Source organism: Physeter macrocephalus, chromosome 2 (assembly GCF_002837175.3).
Source record: "Physeter macrocephalus isolate SW-GA chromosome 2, ASM283717v5, whole genome shotgun sequence".
In the NCBI taxonomy this organism is placed as follows: domain Eukaryota; kingdom Metazoa; phylum Chordata; class Mammalia; order Artiodactyla; family Physeteridae; genus Physeter; species Physeter macrocephalus.
In genome coordinates, this window is record NC_041215.1 from 85,006,301 (window position 1) to 85,028,852 (window position 22,552).

General features: G+C 33.3%; 1 protein-coding gene across 1 annotated transcript in view; it reads right to left on the reverse strand.

The window, feature by feature from the left end:
* The window catches only part of CWC22 (CWC22 spliceosome associated protein homolog), a 64,654-nt gene that overhangs the window by 11,699 nt on the left and 30,403 nt on the right, over positions 1 to 22,552 (reverse strand). Inside the window, exons 5-14 of the mRNA XM_007111241.4 lie at positions 21,812 to 22,051; positions 17,739 to 17,867; positions 15,779 to 15,947; positions 15,340 to 15,393; positions 12,976 to 13,111; positions 12,679 to 12,885; positions 12,526 to 12,588; positions 7,972 to 8,076; positions 6,387 to 6,468; positions 2,734 to 2,794 (exon numbers count right to left, since the gene is read on the reverse strand). Coding sequence (XP_007111303.1) covers positions 2,734 to 2,794; positions 6,387 to 6,468; positions 7,972 to 8,076; positions 12,526 to 12,588; positions 12,679 to 12,885; positions 12,976 to 13,111; positions 15,340 to 15,393; positions 15,779 to 15,947; positions 17,739 to 17,867; positions 21,812 to 22,051 — 1,246 coding nt within the window. The remainder of the gene's footprint in view (positions 1 to 2,733; positions 2,795 to 6,386; positions 6,469 to 7,971; positions 8,077 to 12,525; positions 12,589 to 12,678; positions 12,886 to 12,975; positions 13,112 to 15,339; positions 15,394 to 15,778; positions 15,948 to 17,738; positions 17,868 to 21,811; positions 22,052 to 22,552) is intronic.

The window sequence follows — 22,552 nt, forward strand, 5'->3', positions numbered from 1 at the left end:
CTGCTGTAGAATTAACTAAATATATTTCTCAACAAAACATTTCTTATCAGAAAGTTTAAAATTAGTTTTTTCAAATACAGTAACTGCAAGGTATTTGCTTTCTATAAACAGAAAGCAAGCCTATAAAATATAATGTATACATTTCAGTTCATTTTTACTTTTATTTAATTTTACCCTTTATATCTTCAATTAAGAATTCTGACACTTTTGTCACTTGATAACATTTTGTAACATTTTGTCACTTGATATAATAATTACTAAGATACAACCTAGGGAATTATTATAAATAATTTTAAAAATGAGGTCAATATGCATTTACTGCAAATATCTATGTGCAAGAGGAAGCAAGGGGACCCTGAAGAAGCACAGAACAGACACTCTAGAACTGTGCTGTCCAGTATGGTAGGCCCTAGCAACACACAGCTATTTAAATTTAAATTGCTTAACATTACATAAAATTCAAATTTTAGTTTCTCAGTCACACTAGTCACATTTTAAGTACTCAAAAGCAACATGTGACGAGTATAGTGGCCACTGTACTAAACAGTGCAGAATATGAATATTTTCATCACTGCAGAAAGTTCTATTGGACAGTGCTGTTCTAGAAGCTGATAATTCACTTATAAAACTATCTACTCAAAGGTCTCCCTTCACAATATAAGATTATTTTTAGATGTAATTATATAGCTAGATTATTATTTTTTTAAAGATTAGTCACGAGTTGCCTCAATTAAAATGTTTATAAATGTCTAAGTTCTGAAGAGATGTACTTTGTCAAAATTTAATATAGTACTAAAAACTTAAATGAGGCTTTTCTGAGTTCTGCCATATAATGTTAATTTGATATATTAAAATGCATTTTCAACTTCTTCTACCAACACTGTATTTTACAATAACATAACAGGTAATCAGGTTTTAAACAATATAACATGGTAATATGCTGATAGCATTGCTAATAAAGTCAGCACTACCTGAAAAACAAATTACTTTCTTCCCTAGACTAAGTGCAATTACAAGAGTTATTCCCTGTGGCATAAAATAATTAAATATTTTAACATTTTAATTAAATATCATAGTGATTTTAGGAGAGTCTTTTGAGTGCATGAAAATAGATGCACTAAGACACTCTTCCAAATGTTATCAAAATATGTTGAAGTTAAGTTCTAGAACTATCCTCTGGATTAATATTAATAAAATTTATAATGACTTAATTGTATTCCTCAAATAATGTGACAAGATCATACTATAACTTCAGTTTCAATTATAATTTTAAAGTTTAATTCACTAATTTATTCCCTTCCAATGACAACACATCAAGTGAACCATAATACAAATAGGTACACTATTATTAATATACCAATAAATAAACTTTAAGAGGGAAAAAATAATTTTTTAAATTTGAAAAGAATAATCTCTTCTCAAAATCCCATACCATGGCATTTCAAGAACTAATCTATATTCTTGAACAAAGGCTGGGAAACTTTTTCTGTAAAAAGCCAGACAGTAAATATTTTAGGTTTTAGTGGCCATATAGTCTCTGTTGCAACTAGTCAATTCTGCTGCTAGAGGGCAAAAGCAGCCACACACAATACATCAACCAATGGGCACAGCTGTACTCCAATAAAACTTTACAAAAATGGGCAGTGAGCCTGGGCCACAGTGTGCCCATAGTCTCTGTTGCAACTAGTCGATTCTGCTGCTATAGGGCAAAAGCAGCCACACACAATACATCAACCAATGGGCACAGCTGTACTCCAATAAAACGTTATTTACAAAAATGGGCAGTGAGCCTGGGCCACAGTGTGCCCATCCCTGTAATAGAACATATTTAAAGCCTTAAGACAAAGGACTTCCACTTAATGTTAACTTAGCTCAGAGAGTCAAGAAGATCTTTTAGAACTAGACACCAAACAGCCTAGTAGAGCTGATACATTCACTCTGCACCTGTCTACTACATGTAAAGGAAGGTGTGAAAAACAAAACCCTGAAAACCTTGGCTCAGGTTCCAAGGATCTAAAATCCAGATGGACCGGGAATAATATACATAAGAATACAACTAGAAAAAAACACCCATCTAGTCTTCATTATCCTTGGTATTAGGGTTCCATGATACTTTGAATAGTGAAGTATACTGAGTTATAAGACTAACTAGTTATAAGACTAATGGGCTAAGAGGGGGCTAAAATGTACTTTACGGCCAGCTGAATCCCTGACACCTTGCAGAGTGCCTGACATACAGTATATGCTGAATACATTTTGTTAAATGAATTAATGCATGAAAAAAATGGTACAGATTCTTCTGTATGCAATTAAAGCAACGTAACAACATGTATGGTGATTGTCACAACTTCTATGACAAAAGAATGTTTTAGTGCATAAAGCAGATGGACCAGGTAATTCATTAGAGAACAAACTTCCTATTGTATTTAAGCCACCATCTGATTTATAGGCAACCACTCAGAAATTTGTGTAAAGTGTGGTGGTTCAGTGAGACTTCCTCCTTTTCCCAAAGCCAAATCAAACAGCCAATTTAAGTCACTGGAATGAGTAGCATATATGAAGCACCTTGGAACTCCTAAGTTTTGAGTTACTTTAAAATTTTAGAAAACCTACATTTAAAAAAATGAGTATTCAGTACTGAGTTACTGTTTCAATTCATGAAACCTATTAACTGTCTTAACCATTTTTATAAACAGTATATATTTCCTAATAGGAAAAAAAGTATTAGCTTACTGTTTGACCCTCAGGAAACTCCATTTTCAGCAATTTGTGAGCACACTCTTCAAAATCTAAACTGTAGAGATAAAATGGGTCACAATAATTAGATTAAAGACCTGCAGCATATTTAAACTGTAGCACTCTTTCATATATAAAAATCTTACCTTAATAATTGTTTTAAATAATTTTTTTACTATAATTTCATATTACTGTATTGTATATATAAAAAAGACATAGTTCTTAACTCTGCAAAGAATGAAGTACTGATACATACTACAGTATAAAATGATGGACTCTGACTTATGCTAAGTGAAAGAAGTCAGACATAAAGACCACATACAGTATAATTCCATTTATATACAATGTCCAGAATGTGCAAATCCATAGACACAGAAAGCAAGCAAATTTTTATTACACTGCTAAATATTTCCACTTCTCCTGATCCAAGTCAGGAAGAGGTAAAAGATGTTCCAGGAGCCCAGCATGACATCCAGTGCTTAATCACCACCTTTACAAGTTATCCTGATTCATACCCAAACACAGGGCTTCTACTGTACATTATATAAAAACTAAGTATAAAAATAGTAAATAACCAAAGTCACTTACAAAGAAAAAAATTTGCTTTTATATAACACTTATATAAATTACATGAAAAATATCTTCAATATGCTTCACTTAAGAGAATTATCAAACTCAGTGTGAACTTGATACAGGAATAATGCCAATATCTTTTGATAACAGCAGTATAAAATAATCACCCACTGAAATATAATGATTATGAATTTAGTTTTATAGTTCATCTCTATTCCTCAGCTTCTGTTACTTATTGGGTTTCACAAATACAAAAGGGGTAGTAATAATTCAAGATGGTAGAATGGAATTTCAAAAAAACTAAAAAGAAAAAAAGAAATCTATCAAGAAAGCTTTCATAACAGATAATATTAAACAATATCTAGCTCTAAGATTAAAATAGTTGACTGTAGTTGATAAACTTCAATAATATAGCAATACCAAAAAGTATTTTAAAAGATGTGACATTTTCTAGTTTTTATTTTTTAAAAAACAGAATTAGTACTCAGGAAGAAAATCCTGTAATTTTTGAAAAACAAGTCAAGTAGGTCATGGAAAAATTTTACAACTTTCCTTTTATCTAGTAAGTGAAGAATAAGGGAGAAGGTATGACAGCCTATTTCCCTTGTTCCTGTTTTACTTTAAAAGTATTTGGTGACTCCTTACCATGACTGTTTTGAAGTTGCAGTAAATGTAAATATTAAATGAATTAAATTTGCTTGATATTTTAAACCAAATGAATTCCAGGTTTAACACAAATTAATAGTGACTGAGGGAAGGGGAAAGAAAAAAGACTTTACACAATGCCAGTTTTCAAGCCGTGCTTACAAATGGTTTGTTGATGTCTCCAATCTAAGAAACTTCAAATTGTTGAGGACATTAAAGTCCCACCTCCCTCTGATGCTACAGCTTCAACATCACTTAAAAGCAAGAACAACCAGGAAAGTCTAATTTTTAATAGCAAAGCTAGTTGTGTTGTTTTATGTTTCCATAAATAAAAGAAGACTGTTTAAGGAGCCAGAACATTAAGAAGAAGATCAGAGTACTGTTGAGGTCAGTCAACAAGTCTAAAAGGAAAGAAAGTAAAAAAATAAAATCCCCAAATAGTTCAGTTGCCAGAACTTGGTTTTGTTCAGAAAATTTCCAAAAGTGAACAGTTTATATAAATAATCCAACCTCCTCTCAAGATAACCACTGGTGTTATGTTAATGTATTATTTCTAGAATCTGCCTACCTATTTGTAGACTTAAGATACTGCTACCAGCATGGTATTATATAGTCTACATTATTAGTTTTTATCCCCACCTAACAATAAATCAGACCACTTGCCCACATTGGTACCAATGCTCCATTAACCTAATTTTCAATGGTGGCATAAATTGAACATTTTGATTATTCATACTGGGCAATAAGATTCTCTCTCTCTCTCTCCCCCTCTCTTTTTGCTTTGAACAATTCTGTGTATAATTCTCTGTCAATATGTATTTCTTTAAGAAATATAATGAAAAAGAAGGGTCAAATGGCAATCAAACTACGCCACTGATTCATGCTACCAAAAGGCTTTCCATAAAGAATGCACCAATTTAAATTTCCACCAGTAATCTTTCCGTGTATCTAACTGAACTCATCATTACTACTGAGTACTGTTGCTTTAAAAAGATAAAGTAAACCACTTTAGCTATTTTAATGACCAACATTACTTATTCATCTAGAATAATATTTGTTTGGTAACTTTTTTACATTTTATAATCCCATTACATGAGTCTCCCAACCAAGTCCTTTAAACACCTTTTTATCAAAGTTGTGTTTACTTCCTAAAATTATTTTTACTAGGTATTTAGGGACTGAGACTCTTAACAAATAACACATAAGACAGTACTTATTGTACTGTTATTAGAATTGGTGCCACTATATAATAGTGGCTGTCACTTGTCTAATGTTTTAGTTTTTCAAATCTTTTTGTGTGATTCAGAAGTTATCAAGGTTAGATCGCTTAAAAAACAAAGTTTCTTTTAAATAATAATTCAAAGAACTCCACTGTGACTCTTCAAAGTTAGTGTTAATAGCAATATTAAAGCAGTGAATCTGCTCTTTACAATTGATTACTATTGAATTTCTAAAAAAAAAGACAAACAAATAAAAGGTCAAACTCTAAGAACAGCTACTTAAAACAAAAATTTCTCACTTTTAAGTTTGTATAAAAAAAACATTTAATAGTTTTTCCTTTCATGTGAAAGGCAAAGAAACATGTAAGGGTAAACCAAAAAAATTTCTTAGCAATGTTTTGCTGTTTAACATTTCTCTTTTTGAAGATGAATCTAAGCCAAAACGTTTTCAGACAGACTGAAAACAAGACGACTCCTACTTATGAATCATTTTTGCTATTACATCATACTAAATGGAAATATACAAAACCTAGTAACAAAACAAAACAGAGAAAATATTCCTTCTCCACTGTAAAGTATACACGGCGCCCACTAAATCAATAGGCTGATGACCATTCGAAACAACATATGTACTAAGCATTTAATATTTTCATTTATTTCTCTTTAAAACCAAAGTCACTGCCTTCAAAGGGAATAGGCTGTTTTCATGACATCATAGTAGTTCTTGCTTAACATTACTTCAAAGGGTCCTTAAAACCTTCCTAATTCCTACTTCCGTTCATATTCATTTCCATCTGCACAACAAATCAGTGTCTAAACATCATCATAACAGTGTTTCTCTGCTTAGAGCCGGAGTTAGAAACCAAATTAAAAAAAATTAAAACATTAAACTTCCATTACACAATTAAATACTGTGCTAACTCTGTAATGTAGAATTGTTTTCAGGTTATTAATGATATTTAAATATAAGAAATGACATAGCTTTAAAAAGAAAAACATTTAATTATGTAACAGATAAGTAAAGACAATTTGCTCTTGAAGTGAAGAACCAACAGTAGGAATCTATTAACTGGGGCTTGGGATGGGGGTAGAGGCAAGTAGTTTGAGAATCCCTGCAATAGTATCTAGTTTTCTGTTATCAGATTCTAAAAATCCCATCTGCTTGCCCATCCCCTGTCAAAAATAAGCATCAACTGATCTACAGTATCTTACCTTGACTGAATAGCAAGATAAATTGTACGACGAAATGAGACTAGATTAATCTCTGTTTTGTCATGAATAGTCACCGTTTGTCCTGAAATTAAACATAACAAAATTATAAAACTATACAAATAAATGTGAACTGAAAATGTATCCCTGTATAATAATATTTTCATAATCTATTTAGAATCTATGAGTTTAATAATAATAACACTCTCCTCTACAGTATAAGTTAGTATTTACAGAATTCAAAGTAACTATTTCTAGTCTTTTGCCATATCTTAGAGTATTTTAATAAGTTTATTCAGCTCAAAGAAGTCCAGAACCAAGCCAGGAAAACTATTTTTGTTTCTGTGTCACCTGCTCATTTAGACATTATAAAAGGCTGCACTCATGCTGTTGTTTGGTAAAACATTATTTCCATATTTATAAACTGTTATCTTGATAATTTGAAAGAACTGTAACTTATGGGTAGAAATTCAGTTTCAGAGAACACTGGATCATCATGACAGGTTTAAAGGGTCCAACAGAAATATGAATATTTGTTAAAATTTTCTCTTACCTAATGCATGAAAACTTTCCTTATAAACATTTAATAGTTTTTATTTGAATAGTATTTTCATATTAAAACAAAGAAATGCTAATGTTAAATGTAGTACATGGTTAGGAGATGTTTTAAATGAGGAAGACATTGGAAAAAATCAAACTCATTTTTATAAACTATGTTGTAGAAGAGCTACTATACTCTAAGACAGAACATTACGCCCTAAAAGGGAAATATATACTTTTAATATTTTCAAATATGTAACGTAAGTAAATATTGACCAGTGTATGTTCTGATGTTTTAACTGAGACTTAACCAAAGTGAAGTTCTGAGCTTATTTTCCTGTGAAATAATATAATCAAAGCTGAAGAGGAGGGCTTCCCTGGTGGCGCAGTGGTTGCGCGTCCGCCTGCCGATGCAGGGGAACCGGGTTCGCACCCTGGTCTGGGAGGATCCCACATGCCGTGGAGCGGCTGGGCCCGTGAGCCACGGCCGCTGAGCCTGCGCGTCCGGAGCCTGTGCTCCGCAACGGGAGAGGCCACAACAGTGTGAGGCCCGCGTACCACCAAAAAAAAAAAAAAAAAAAAAAAAAGCTGAAGAGGAAGAACATCATGCTTGCTTCTGTTCAAATATAGCTTTGGGCCTCTCCACTCTATTTTTCCAACATAAAGAACAAATATCTAGTCACTCTCATCTGTTACATTCATGCCAGGGTAACATAAATCACATGCCCTCAACATGAATGTACCCTTTTCAGAGTTTATAATCAAAGTCATAAAATGTCAAGTTAAAATTATGCTGATATTAAAAAATGAATTTCCTTGTTTAATACTTTCCGAGTAGGGTCTTCCAACCTTGCCAATACTGATACTTTGCTGTGGGGGGCAGTCTTATGACTCACAAGGTGTTTCACAGCATCTCCAGCTTTCACCCATTAGATGCCAGCAGCATCGCTTGCAACCCTCCACAGATTAAGAGCCACTGTTTTAGAGGATTACAGTAGATTACCTTGGGAGTACTTTACAGTTTTATTTGAATAAGCTATACTTTTACCTTCTTCATCTTCTTCTCCCTCTTCCTCCTCTTCTTCCTCCTCCTCTTCACTACTCCCAGCATCTTGGTCTGTGTTTGAGTCACTATCTCCTTCATCAAGAATTTCTAAAAGAACAAAGTAGGTTTAGGAAAATATGAATGAGCAAGGGATATAAATGCATCTCATTCCAAGAAGATAATTCTCAGTTCACTGCAACCCATAGTGGTGTAACAGTTTATCAAGCAGTGAAGATGATCACACAGGCCTCATGTTATTGCCTGAGTATTCAGAGAGCATTGTAACTAATTTGACTAGAGAAAGCCATATGTGTAATTCTTCTGCCAGATAGAAAGTGGCCATGAAACAAGCAAGGGATGAGAAGAACAAAGAAGAAGCAGATGAAGGTTTTCCAAAAGAGCAAGAGCACCGGAACAATAAATTAGGAAGAGAAGTGAGCATATTGGAGTCAAAATATTATTAGTTCATCATCAGAAAGAAGATAATTTATCATAAGAAGCTAAGGCTAGCTATAGAAAACAAGAATTTAGGCTAAGAATGTTTTTTGAAAGACAAAGAAGGGAGAAGAAAAAATTGTGTAATTTAGCATTCACTTTACATAAATAGTGGTGATATTTTTATTAAAATGTATACTTATTAAATAGAACATTACAATCAATCCATAGACTTTCCATATGTACAATAGAAACGGAAGTTTAAAGGCCTTTAAGAAAAACTGGTAAGATGAGCACTTCATTGGAATATCATTTCTTAAAATACATGTCACGTTAAGAACTGGGCGAAAATGTAAATAAAAAAAGAGTAAAAGATCCATTCAAAGTGATGTAAATAAAAGACTACATAAGGCCAGTCATCACGTTAATAGTAATAAATGACAAAAACTAGAACCGTATTTTGCCCAATGGTATGTGCTCTATCTGTCTGACAAAGATTTTACAAACCTAGACAACAATTCACTTCTGCATTTTTATTATAATTAGACAGGACTTAATATAGTTTTGGGGTCAACTAAGTTTTAGGAAAATTCTAATCTCCTTATATTTAACCAAGTAGTATACATCAGGAGCCACATGTAATACTTAACGTTAGCAGAGAACTTCCTACTGTGAGAAACAAATCATTTTACAAAAATGGAGAGCTGTCATTCAGCCCTTAGCTGGCACACAAGTCTCCTTGAGAATATTTCTAACAAATTGTGACTTCAAGAAATGATCTGAAGTGTCTAGTTTATTATGACATAATGTGGCTTAGACAGACCTTTAAAAGAGGAAACTGTTTAGTATTCAATAGTAGGAAGACAGGCACTCTTGCTGTTTTCCCAAATGCTTTAAGACCTAAAACACAAGTACACCTGGGTCACTCTAAGGTGCTAATTACTAAAGCTGTGCCCACTTCCTGCTGCAGCCATTTTTTAATGCCAACTCGAACATTTTCTGAAAGAATTAAGGTCAAATGGATTGTCTAGTCATTTACACCATCCTCTCCTTATCTCTTCACTTTAAGATCTACTTACTGAAATCACTTAGGCCATGACAACTGGATTTTATTAACTGAATAAAGCAGTGGTTTCCAAGCGTGGTCTGTGAGTCCTGGGGGAAATCACTGAGACCTGTCAGGCAGTCTGTGAGGTCAAACTATTTTCATAATAATACCAAGATATTATCTGCCTTTTCACTGTGCTGACATCTGAAATGATGATGCAAAAGCAAGAGGGGTTAAAACTTGCTGCATCCTGAGCAAAATCAAGGTATGGAACTGCACTAGCAGTCATTGTACTCTTTACTGCCACACTATTGTAGTAGGGGAAACACACACAAACACACACACACACACACACACACACACACAGAGTTTCATTTAAGAATGTCCTTGAAAAAAAATATAAAATTATTAATTTTGTTAAATCTTAGCCCTTGAGTACTGGCATTTATAATAGTCTGAGTAAGAAAACATGGAGTTCATATATAGCACTTCTGTGAAAGACAAATGTACAATGGTGGTGGCTATCTCAAGGAAAAGCACTTGTGTGACTGAGTTGCAAGATGAATTAGCCATATTTTTCATTTTTACTTGAAAGAATGGCAGACAAACTAGAGTTGTTAGGCATTTACCAGACATTTTCTCAAATATAAACAAAGTGAGACTATCATTTCAAGGAAAATGAACACAAGTATTTTCAGGTATTTGCCACCATGATCAAATTAAGAGTTTTCAAGAGGAAATTAGAATTTTGGAAAACTTGTATTCATCCCTGTGAGCTTGACAGCTTCCCAATACTTAGACTTTTCTGATAAGATAGGTGGTAATATGAATAAATGTGATTTCTTGACGTATTAATGTGTCAATTTAATTTTGAAAATGTTAACATGTTAATACTTGGAAGATGTGAATAATTCAGTGAATCAGTATTTTCCAAATGACCAATGCAACATGTTATGAAATCACGCATGAGTAAAAGATCCATTCAAAGTGACAGCCCAGGGGCTTCCCTGGTGGCGCAGTGGTTGCGCGTCCACCTGCCGATGCAGGGGAACCGGGTTCGCGCCCCGGTCTGGGAGGATCCCACATGCCGCGGAGCGGCTGGGCCCGTGAGCCATGGCTGCTGGGCCTGCGCGTCCGGAGCCTGTGCTCCGCAACGGGAGAGGCCACAACAGAGGGAGGCCCGCATACCACAAAAAAAAAAAAAAAAAAAGTGACAGCCCAATGGATTTTAATGTTAACAAAGTAAGAAAATTCGTGGATATTGTTTCAGGTTTCACAATGCAATTAAATCATTAAGAAGCTACTAGCTATTAAATATTAATTGGAATAGTATTAAACAGAAATATACACAATTATAATTCTGAAAAGGCTATTAAAATACTCCTCCCTTTCCAACAACATATCTGTGGTTAGGCTAAATTTCCCTCATATATTTCAATCAAAACAACCTACTGCAACAGACTGAAATCAGAAAGAATATGAGAATCCAACTGTTTCCTATTAGGCCAGACATTAAACTGCACAAAATATATAAAACATGCCATTCTTTTTCTTAAATTTCTTTTTGTAGTTATTTTCATAAAAACATGTAACATGCAAATATGTACGAGGTTTATTATTATTTTGAAATGATCTAATATTTTTTATAGTATCAGTTTTAATTTCTAATAAGTAAATGTCCATAGATACAACTCACATAAACAAAAGCTCTTTGGAGTCCTCAATAATTTTTAAGAGTGTAAAGGGATCTTGAGACCACAGAGTTTAAGAAATGTTGTAATAAAGAAAAGTACAACTTTCTTGGCCAACTGCCAAGAACCTAAAGAAATGGATGGGGAATTCCCAAGTTCAAAAAAATAAATAAATAAACAAAACCATACCAGGTATAATAAGAATTCCACAAAATCATTTGCCGTCTTTTAGGGAGACAGCAGAAAAAGGAGTTCATAAGAAAAGAAGAAAATGGGTTTAAGGGGTTTCTCCATGTTTGGAAACTAAATTTATTAGAGAAAAAGAAATCTGGCTGTTGCAGTGAAACCCTGCTAGGAAAACAGCAACTAAAGAGAGAAACATATTTGCTGTACCAGATTTTTAGGATAACGTATAAAATTGGAAGCTTCTTACACCTTTACCCTTCAACATTTCACTTCTAAGCGTGACTAAAGCATAGAATGCAGCAATGACAGAGTTCTACGTCTCTGATCTCTCTTCCTAGGAGCTTTCAGAGCTGCAAGTATTTGTCAGGTAAAATCACAACTCAAGGGAAATAAACCCATGAAATTATTATATAATTATAGTATATAAATAATATATATAATTATGTAACAGAATATAATAGAATGATATAAGTAGCTCTGGATATTAGCTTTAGAAGAAAAATAATGACACACATGAAAAAAAACCAAAAAACCCCCCAGTATCAGTGTCTAAATACATGCTCTGTGGCAATATAAAACACTGTGTTTTATTTATCCTTACACAAACAAGTAACATTTACTCTTACATCAAACAAGTAATTTGTTCTAGGTGACTAAGCTAGTAATGGCAAAAATAAAATACAAACCAGTATCTGTACAAAGTTAGTGCTTACAATATACTAATGATAAAATAATCAATTTATCCATTTATTAAGTATATTAAATACCAATACCATATCTAGCACTGTGACTGATTTTATCAGGAAAATATCAACCTGCCCTCAACAAATAATGAAGTATAGAACTTTATAATAAAGTACAGCACTGAATTGAATATTAAATTGGGTGGCAATTTAAGTTAAATAAAGGCCATTGGTAATACATGAATATTTCTTAAGAGGAATGAAGCTTAAGAGCTGCATAATTAAATAGAAAGAGGAGAGGGAAAATTAGTTAAATAATTTAGAATGAACTAATACCATGGATAAGCACTAGAGAGAAAAATAATGCATGGGCAAACAGTGAAGAGAATGGCTTCACAGAGCAAAGATTTCAATAGGTGGCAGTCAGTGATCTATACCATTCTATCAGTACTATATAATTACATAAATTGCTTCTACTTATCCAAAGGAAATTATTTTGTAAAATTCTACATACCCTTCTTAATAGCTTTGTACTTCTCTTCATTCTCCATAAAATTAGGATCCATCTTGAAAACATCTCAAAAAAAAATTAAAAGTTAAGTTAGTGTTTATTTTCTATATTTACATTTGTTTGTATTCCACTTCCCAATGCCCACCCCTGACTTACTAAGAACATCTTCTGGATTATAGTCATCTTCCAGAGGGAGCATATGGGTGAACTGATCATCTTCTTCCACTAAGTCAAGTCCTTCTAGGACAACAGGGTGGTCCTTGAATCCATCCTTCCTTACAGCAAACATCACTTCAATCATATACTGAACTCTTTTGTCAATTTCAGACTCATGGAGAATGTTTCGAAGGCGTTCAAATATAGCTAAAGTTAAGCCGAAAGAAAATAAAATAAGCAGTACATATTACAATACTCAAATAAAAGCTCAATATCAAACCAAGGATATATACTTACCATTGATTCCTCTTGGTGACACTTGTGTTAATTTGAGACCACATTCCTTAAGAAAACCAATAGCTACTTCAACACTATCATCTGTTGGTCTTTCCAGGAGCAAAGTGAGCATTTCTAAGCATAAAACTTCATGAGCCTTGAACAGAATGAAGACACATAGAATAGAGAAAATGCTTTTACATATATTAATCTACTACTGATGGTCATTTTAAAAATTAGTAAATCTAGCTTTTGCAATGATAATACTGTACATATGATGAGCAAAGATTTATAATGTACATAAAAATAGTCCAAATATGGGATACAATTTTTCTTTCACTTCCATTATGCATCTGTTAAGAATTTTCTGATGATTTTTCCAAGTCTTAATTTACTACACTGAATACAATTATATGATTTATCTCCAGAAGAAATTTCTTCTTATACTCTCTATATAGGAAATATATATTAGCTATAGGAAATGCCATAATTAACCTCAAAATATAAGTTAAAAAGTCATTTACTAATTTTTAATCTGAGATATTTTCATAATTACTATATGAAGAACAGTAACATGATTCTTTTTATATCCTTCTCCATGACCACAACTCTATATCCATTTCCCAATTCATTCTCTCAGCAACTCTGTTAGCAAATAGTTCTTAAGTTACATGAATACTAATTTTCTCTGAAAATATCTTTCCAGTAATTTATAGCATACAACAACAGTTTTGAACACTTCTATTTTTAATTAAATCAAACGCTACACTGGCCATGGTCAAAATTTAGAATTTTATAAACAATGCCAGGTAGAGAGGGAATAAAGTTCTACTGACAAGCTTTGCTATAAAAGAAAATGGACTTAGAAAGCATGTTCAAAAGACCATATATATGCCTTTTTAAAACTAGACTCTAATTTGAGATGGAGAGAGACAAACTCCAAATCTCAACTCAGGAAAATATCCTCTTACATTTAGGACAACATCAAAAATACATACTGCTTTTATTTTGGGAAGGAAAGCGAGGTTGAAGTCTTACATTAGGGACAAGAAAACACTGCCCAGTACCACAGTTTGGAAGATGTAAAATATTTATCATTTTAACTGGTTTATGTCAATGCCAAAAATAACTCCAATTTAAGTGTAATATACAAAAACTGAAACATAATATTTGTGCTGCTATAGATTATGAAATTAGGTTTACCGACGTGAAATTAAGTTTCCATGGTCTTACGTAGAAAATTATCACTGTAATAATATGACTAGGTTAAAATCTAAAAGGTTTCTTAAAGTGAATAGTGGAAAGAATTTCATATAGAAAAAAATTAAAATATTATTAAATGTTAGAGAAATAAGATTAAGTGTGACTTCAAAATTCTTCCTTATGTATAGATATAATATAAAAAACAACAGTATATATCTGAAGGAAAACTGTGAGTATGAACAAGAGCAATTTTACTATTTTCACGTTTAAAATGAAGTTAAATCAAAACTCTCAAACAGTGGAAGAATACAAAATAAACACAAAAACTAAATAATAAAATGATAAATTTCTGCATTTAAAACAGATTAAAATTATTTAATCTACAATATTTTATAAACTGATTCTAAGAATATATGCATATATGCATATACTGTGTAGTTATATATATGAATATACACATATACTACGCAGTTGTGGGGAATAGCATTCTTTTTAAAGAATATCAGCTATTAGGTTTTCATGAACACTTAGGTACAGAGAAAAGAAGAAATAGCAACTTTTTAAATAAAAACACATTACACAGGCTTCCCTGGTGGCACAGTGGACAAGAATCCGCCTGCCAATGCAGGGGACACAGGTTCAATCCCTGGTCCGGGAAGATCCCACATGCCACGGAGCAACTAAGCCCATGTGCCACCAACTACTGGGCCTGTGCTCTAGAGCCCAAGAGCCACAACTACTGAAGCCCGCGCACCTAGAGCCCGTGCTCTGCAACAAGAAAAGACACTGCAGTAAGAAGCCCGCGCACCACAACGAGGAGTAGCCCACACTTGCCGCAACTAGAGAAAGTCCGCATGCAGCAACAAAGACCCAATGCAGCCAAAAATAAATAAGTAAATAAATAAAAATTTAAAAAAAACAAAAAAATACATTACACTCTTTGAAGGAAAAATGTGTAGTAAAGTAACCATGTACAGTATTAAGAGTTAGATAAATTTGATAAAACACTTGTTCTGGGTTCCTCTTTATATTAAAAAATGCACTTACTATAGTTCTAAAATTGAAATATTCAACATACTTTTCCTAAGGACTATAAATCAAAACAAAGATGTCACTGAAGTGGCATCAAGCCTGTGGTCTAATGCCACTGAATGGAACCAAATTTTGAAACTAATTACTTACCACATTTTGGTTAATAAGATGTGCCACAAATTTTGAAGCTGTCAGACAAAGTGGCTGAAAAGAGAAATTAGGGACAAAGTTAATCTATAAACTAAAACCAATTTTCATTTATCTACAGAGTCTACAGTTCACTTACATACTCTCCGTAAAATATGTAACATGCACGGTAATTTTAACTTGTAAGAAAGTTATAAAATAAAAACTAATACATATGAAAAAGTGCCATTTCTGGATCAACAGTTATAATTCAACAGTTAACAGCCATCATTTTTGCTGCTCATTATCAGAGGTCAGGAATATTTACTAGAAAAAAGTTCTCATGAAACATGCAAATTTTAAAAAGAATTCCTACACAGAAATCAACATTGCTCACTACAGTTGATACTGGTTTATTAGTCTGCCATGTGTAGCAGTCTACTTACAAGTCCATTATATATACCTTATCATTTCTCCGATAGCCTTTTCGAAAATTAAGAATTAACCTTTTGAGGATTAATTCTCCAACTTGTGGAAATTTTGAGTTGATAATTGCCACTAATGCTGCATAAACATGGGTGAAGATTGGAGAAGCACTCTGTGCTTGCAAAACAGATCTGGATAGCAGGCCTCTGATTAAAAGAGAAAAGAAAGGGAGTCAATAATAATCACCAGTTTAATTAGAAGGAAAAAAAAAACTCAGTTAAAATCCAGCTATATGGGCTTCCCTGGTGGCGCAGTGGTTGAGAGTCCGCCTGCCAATGCAGGGGACACGGGTTCATGCCCAGGTCCAGGAAGATCCCACATGCCGTGGAGCGGCTAGGCCTGTGAGCCATGGCCCCTGAGCCTGCGCGTCCGGAACCTGTGCTCCGCAACGGGAGAGGCCACAACAGTGAGAGGCCCGCGTACCACAAAAAAACAAACAAACAAAAAAACCCCACAAAACCAAAAAAACAGCTATACTACTCCTCTGTAAATCATCATAAAAGCTAAATCAGGACTAAATTTTCACCACTCTTATCTAGGGGAAGAGTTTGTCTTACTAATAAATAAAAACTGGTTTTGAGGAAACAATTTTCAATTTGTACATATATAAAATAGATTTAATACAATATTTTTTTCAAAAATTTTTGTAAGTATAATTTCTCTTTTCCAGCTCCTGTTCATTACACCTAATCATGAATTTGAGTTTTTAAATTCTTGTATTAATTTGCTTAACTTTATCAAAAAAATGAAGGGAGAAAAAACCTGCTTCAAAAGTAATGAACTTAAAGTAAAATTTCCACTATGGGCCCATCATTCATATAAGTTAATTCTGGGATTAAAGACAAATCTGGGCGGTTTCCATCTTTAAAGATAGGTGTAAGACTATTGTTCTTGAAAATAAAAGTGGAAATATGGAATTCTCCTAAGAGAGATAAAGACATAATCAAAGCACTGCAAAAATAACGCTAAAACAAGGACAGGAAAATAAAAGGTTCTACCTTCTAACTCATTTTGAAATGGGCATGTTTCTACATATATTTGATAAGAGGAGAGATACAAAGTGGGCTAAATGAAGAGTTATTTTTAGAAATGTAATGACAAATAATTAATTATTGGATTGTCAAAAGGCACAAAAACAATGTCTTTATAGTTATCAGGTTTAGGTATGACATCTGAATCACTAGAGTAGAAAATGAGAAAAGAGAATTCAGCTTATAAACTGTAAGATCTTAATCTACCCTTCTCTGAGTCTTTTCTTTCTGAGTAAAATGTGAGAGCTCTTCCCTACCTCGGAGGACAGTGGCTGCCTCCTGGTCACCTTACTAACTCCCACAACCTGCTACACCTTACTTTATATCCCCAATATTTTGAGATGATGAATCAAAGTCATATGAAATGACATGGGAAAACAGCCCTCAGATTTAAAAATAATAAATAGAATATAGAATATGTCTATTTCCTGACCCTTTAAACTATCACAACTACTTAAAAACCACACAGAAAATGGTTGTTATTCCCTTCTGCTTTTCTAAAATTTATTACTAATCTTTCTCATTTCGTTCACATTCCCACTTTGCTTTCATTAGAAATTAAACTGGTCTGAGGTAGTGCTTTACGTATATATAAAAAAATTAAATGTTTATTATTCCTCATGAGTTTAAAATTATTGGAAGTATTCAGTAAACAAATATATGTGTAAAAATCATTATGTGACATCAAAGCTTCTCAAAAAGTAAAAATTCCACATAATCTCTAACAGTGGAGTATAAGTTATTTGTTAGTAGCTTACATTTTTACAGGAACTGCATTTTAAATATTCCTTGAAACTTCCTTTGAAATGAAGTAGCATAATAAATCAATGATTATTATTCATGTAGATATTATGTTCCTTTGAAAAAGTGCTATGAAATACTACAAATAAAACAGCTGATGCTTACCTTCCTCTAACTATATTTTCTTGAAGAAGTTCTTGAATAATAATACCAATATTGGAAATGTTGACTTTGTTGATCAGACCATTGATGGACTTCTTTAGGGCTTCCCAGCTCATCCTCTGGTATGCTAAGCTAAAAAGAATTGATTTTAATAAAGAGGAAAACTTACTCAACAATTACAATAACAAGAGGTTATAATAACATAAAAAATACTTAGTGTTCCTTTACTTGCAACATTTTCACAAAGTGACCCCAAAGTGCAGTAAAATATATGACCATGTGGATACGCAGATTATATCCTAAACCATATTTTACTCTCTGTACATGTGATACTCAGGTACAGACTAATTCCTTTTAATAACATAATAAAGTAATACAAGGATATGTAAGGATAACATTTTGTTCTTATGTCCATGAATATTGGAGTTTATAATATTTATTAGTTACATTCAGTACATGCTTATTTTACATTATAACAATTTACTTATTAAACTTGTCTTCAAAGGAAATTGTTTTAAAATAAAAGTAACTATTTTTTATTTTAAATTAAATATGAAATACCTAAATATAAGCCATGAAAAAGAAATTATTATGATGTCCCTTCTCAAAAGGATGACAAGAAAACCAAATTAAGTGTTTTAAACCATAAAGAAATAGTATTAATTACAGGAAAAGGGAGAGTCATATGAAATAATGGGGCTGAAAGACTGTTCAAAGTATCTTAAAGAACATCTCTATATTTAGGCAGTACCCACAGGTTTATCAGCTGAATCTTAGATGGCTACACTGTTTTTTAACTTAGAGCTTAGGTAAATTATTTAGTCTAACTGGGTTTCTTTACAATGAACTTGGTAATATCTAAGGTCTTTCAAAGCTCTAAAATTCTATCGTTTTTATGATTATTTCTCTGTGGAATATGATTTCAACTGAATAAAGTCTTAACTTTTCTTTTTCCTTATACTTCTCTGGCAGTCTGGTAAAGGTAATAAACTTCTTAGAATAATATATATAAATACATAGGATTACAAAGGATACCAATCATATTGAAACAGTTTTCAAAGCATGAAAAGAACAAAAGTTTGATATAGTATTCTATGTGCTTAACACATTAATAACAAGAAGTGGTGGTAGGCATGATAACTTCTTTAATTCGCAAGTAGCATAAACAGTATTTTGAGGTATTTGCAACAGTCTATTAATACTATGGTCTGTTGCCTACATTCCTGATAGAAAGAAATGCTAAATTAGATCAATTTTAAAAGATACAATTTTCTTCCCATTCACATTCATGGACTGTCTGAATTCTATCCATGGACCTCTTGAAAGTTTGTAGGTTAAGAATCCCTGTTCTGAACGCTCCTGCACTGTTGATGGGAATGTAAACTGGTACAGCCACTATGGAGAACAGTATGGAGGTTCCTTAAAAAACTAAAAACGGAGTTACTATATGATCCAGCAATCCCACTCCTGGACATATATACAGAAAAGATGAAAACTCTAATTCAAAAAGATACATGCACCCCAACGTTCATAGCAGCAGTATTTACAGTAGTCAAGACACGGAAGCAACCTAAGTGTCCATCCACAGATGAATGTATAAAAAAGATGTAGTATATCTGTACCATGGAATATTACTCAGCCATAAAAAAGAATGAAACATTGCCATTTGCAGCAACATGGATGGACCTAGAGATTATTATACTAAGTGAAGTAAGTCAGACTGAGAAAGACAAATAAGATATTATCATAATATCATAATATTATGATATCACTTATACATGGAATCTAAACAATAACGCAAATAAACTTATCTACAAAACAGAAACAGATTCACAGACATAGAAAACACACTTATGGTTACCAAGGGGAAGGCAGGAAAAGGATAAATTAGGATTATGGGATTAACAGATACACACTACTGTATACTAAATAGATTAACAACAAGGATTTACTGTATAGCACAGGGAACTATATTCAATAGCTTGTAATACATAATGGAGAAGAATCTGAAAAATATATAACTGAATCACTTTGCTGTATACCTGAAACTAACACCCATACTTCAATGGGAAAAAAAAAAAAAAGAAAAAGAAAGAATCCCTGTTCTGGAGTGGTATACCAGGTATACCAAGGAGGGGTGGTGAGGAAGAGTATTTTATCACTGACATTGTCCTCAGCACACGATGAAGATAAAAAGCAGACTGACTTGCCATTAATTTCATTACTGTTTCTAAATTCTCTATAGATTACAGAATCCCTTACTGCCTGCATCCAAGGTGGAAGACTCCTCCGGCCCCCTAACCCCAACCATTTAGTATGCCACTGTCTAGAGTAATAAGATCTATGGCTTAACAATTAGCCTGATCAATAAGATACTGCTGATACGTAATCACAAACTCTCCTATTAAACTTTGGTCAACAGATGATAATCAAATACACTTGTATTTCTTAATTAGGAAAACTACACTTAACCTGATTTAGTATCTACTGAAAGCAAAGATTACACTTCTACTTCTCCTGTCCCTTTTATAGCCTATAAGCAGAGTTCAACTGTATATAAAATTATCTTCCAAGAATCTGTTTAAAATTGCATATACTGTGGACTCTTCTCTGCCCACTTTATAAAGAAGCCAGACTTGGGGATTAACAACAATGTATCTGGTCTTTTACAATTAGGATTGCTTTGGACTGGATTGGAGACAGTAAACACTTCTCACCAATGCCGCCACTACTGCCTCCAGTAAGAGCAGAATTCCGACATGATCATGAAGCTCACACAAACCACAGAAGGCATTTCCCAATCCCTTCTCAACATACCACTCCAGGCATCACTACCAAGTGCCAGAATATGACGCATAGAGAAAAACTTACTTATTAGTTTTAAATTTAATGTCATTTAAATGTCCCCCTTCTAGCTCATAAATTTTTTAAACTTTAATTTATTTCAAATATTTATACTTTTTTTATATAAATGACATTTCTACTTCAAGCTAATTCTTGCAACAAATTTAGATTTCATTTATATAAGGTTCTCAAGTACTTTAAGTTGCCATGAAAACACCCAAGAAAGATGTGGGAAGACTTTCTTGACTCACCTGGAATCGGTTTTTCTTAAAGCATAGCTATCTTCTATCCCAATCTTTTTCCTGACTACCTGGCAATTGAGTGATCACTTCAATCTTGGACCACAGTTTTCCTGGTTATCTCATTCCACTAGAGAAAAAGACCTTGAAAACTTAGCTGCACTTTCCTACATAGTTCCTCTTCATCCCAATTATTTTGCAAAGGGAAGAAAAGGTACTTAAAGGGTGAATGGTCATATATGAGTTTTGATTGTTTGCCTTGGTGTAGCAAAAAACTATAGTCTAAGATGTTATGGTCTAAGAAAACGAGGGAAAAGAGAAAACTGTCAACTGTTTCAGAGGTTAGTGCAGGGGTTGGCAAACTACACCCATGAGCCAAATTTAGCCTACAGCCTGTTTTTTGCAAATAAAGCTTTATTAGAACAAAGCCATTCTCATTTGTTTACATATTTTATCTATGACTGTATTCACTACAACGGCGAAGGGGAGTAGCTATAACAGAATAATGCACAAAGCCTAAAATATTTACTATCTGGCCTTATACACAAAGCGTAAAATACTTATTGATATTATCTGGCCTTTTATGGAAAAGTTTGCCGACTCCTGGTTTGGTACAACTGGAAAGATCCATTTTAGTTCTGAAATATCAATATTACTCTTGATTATCGATGAAAAATGGACACTACTAATAGGCATGCATGCAACTACAAAAGGAATAGCTTGAAAACAGGAAAGAAAAAAAAGATAAGTGATATTTCCTCAAACTTTTCCATTCATTCATGCAAAAAATAAAGAGCTTATGAGCTAATGTCAGGGAAAATAGTAAGCAGAGCTCCAGTGGAGCTTCTGAAGGTAGGAAGGAAAGAAGTCTAATTTGAGGTCTCTATCATTGTGGACTCATGCAAATTCTCAGTAGCCAAGGTTAATTAGAGCACAGATGATTTTTTTAAATGAGGGTATCACTGCCTTGTATACTTAGTGATATTGACATGCCTGTTTTTGTCTGTAATCTGTTCTTGCATCATCCTGAGCTTTGCAGGAGGAATATATGCTCCACCAGTGCGAGTAAGAAGAGGATCCAGCTCCTCTTTCTTCTTTTTTGCAGTAGGTTCATCCTGAGCAGAGGAACTCTGGGTTACCAATGGTTCTGGGCTTCTTCTCCCAGGAGATGGAGATTTCCGGGACCTTTTCCGATCCACATCTCTTTCTCTGCGTTTTTCTCGGTCTCTACTTCTGTAATATATTTTTTAAATGGAGAAAAGCCAATACAAATTACATTCTTAAATGAACTGCATACCAAATGAATGAGATCATTTGGGGGCCACAAATTCAGACAAGGAAAAGTGGTTAAGGAAGTGCCTCACAGAGAAAATGTAACAAACTTTACATTTAAGCCTTCTAACATCAAGGCTTAACAGGATTTACATTGGGGGCAAGGTAGGAAGGTGGGAGGGGGAATGGAGGATGGCATTCTGCAACTAGAAGAAGACAGAATAACTACTGAAAAGCTGAGCAAGGGTATTTGGGCCAGAATAAGTAGAAACAATAACGAATCATATATAACAGTAGTTGGAAAGGTAAGTTCAAGTCAGACTATGGAATCTTAAAAGACAAGCAAAGACTTTAAGTTGTTTATCCTGGAACTGATGAGGAATCTTTAATATTAGTTTCTGAGTAGAAGAGTGACATGAAAATAGTGTTTTAAGATGACAAATTGGCCTGTGATGTACATGA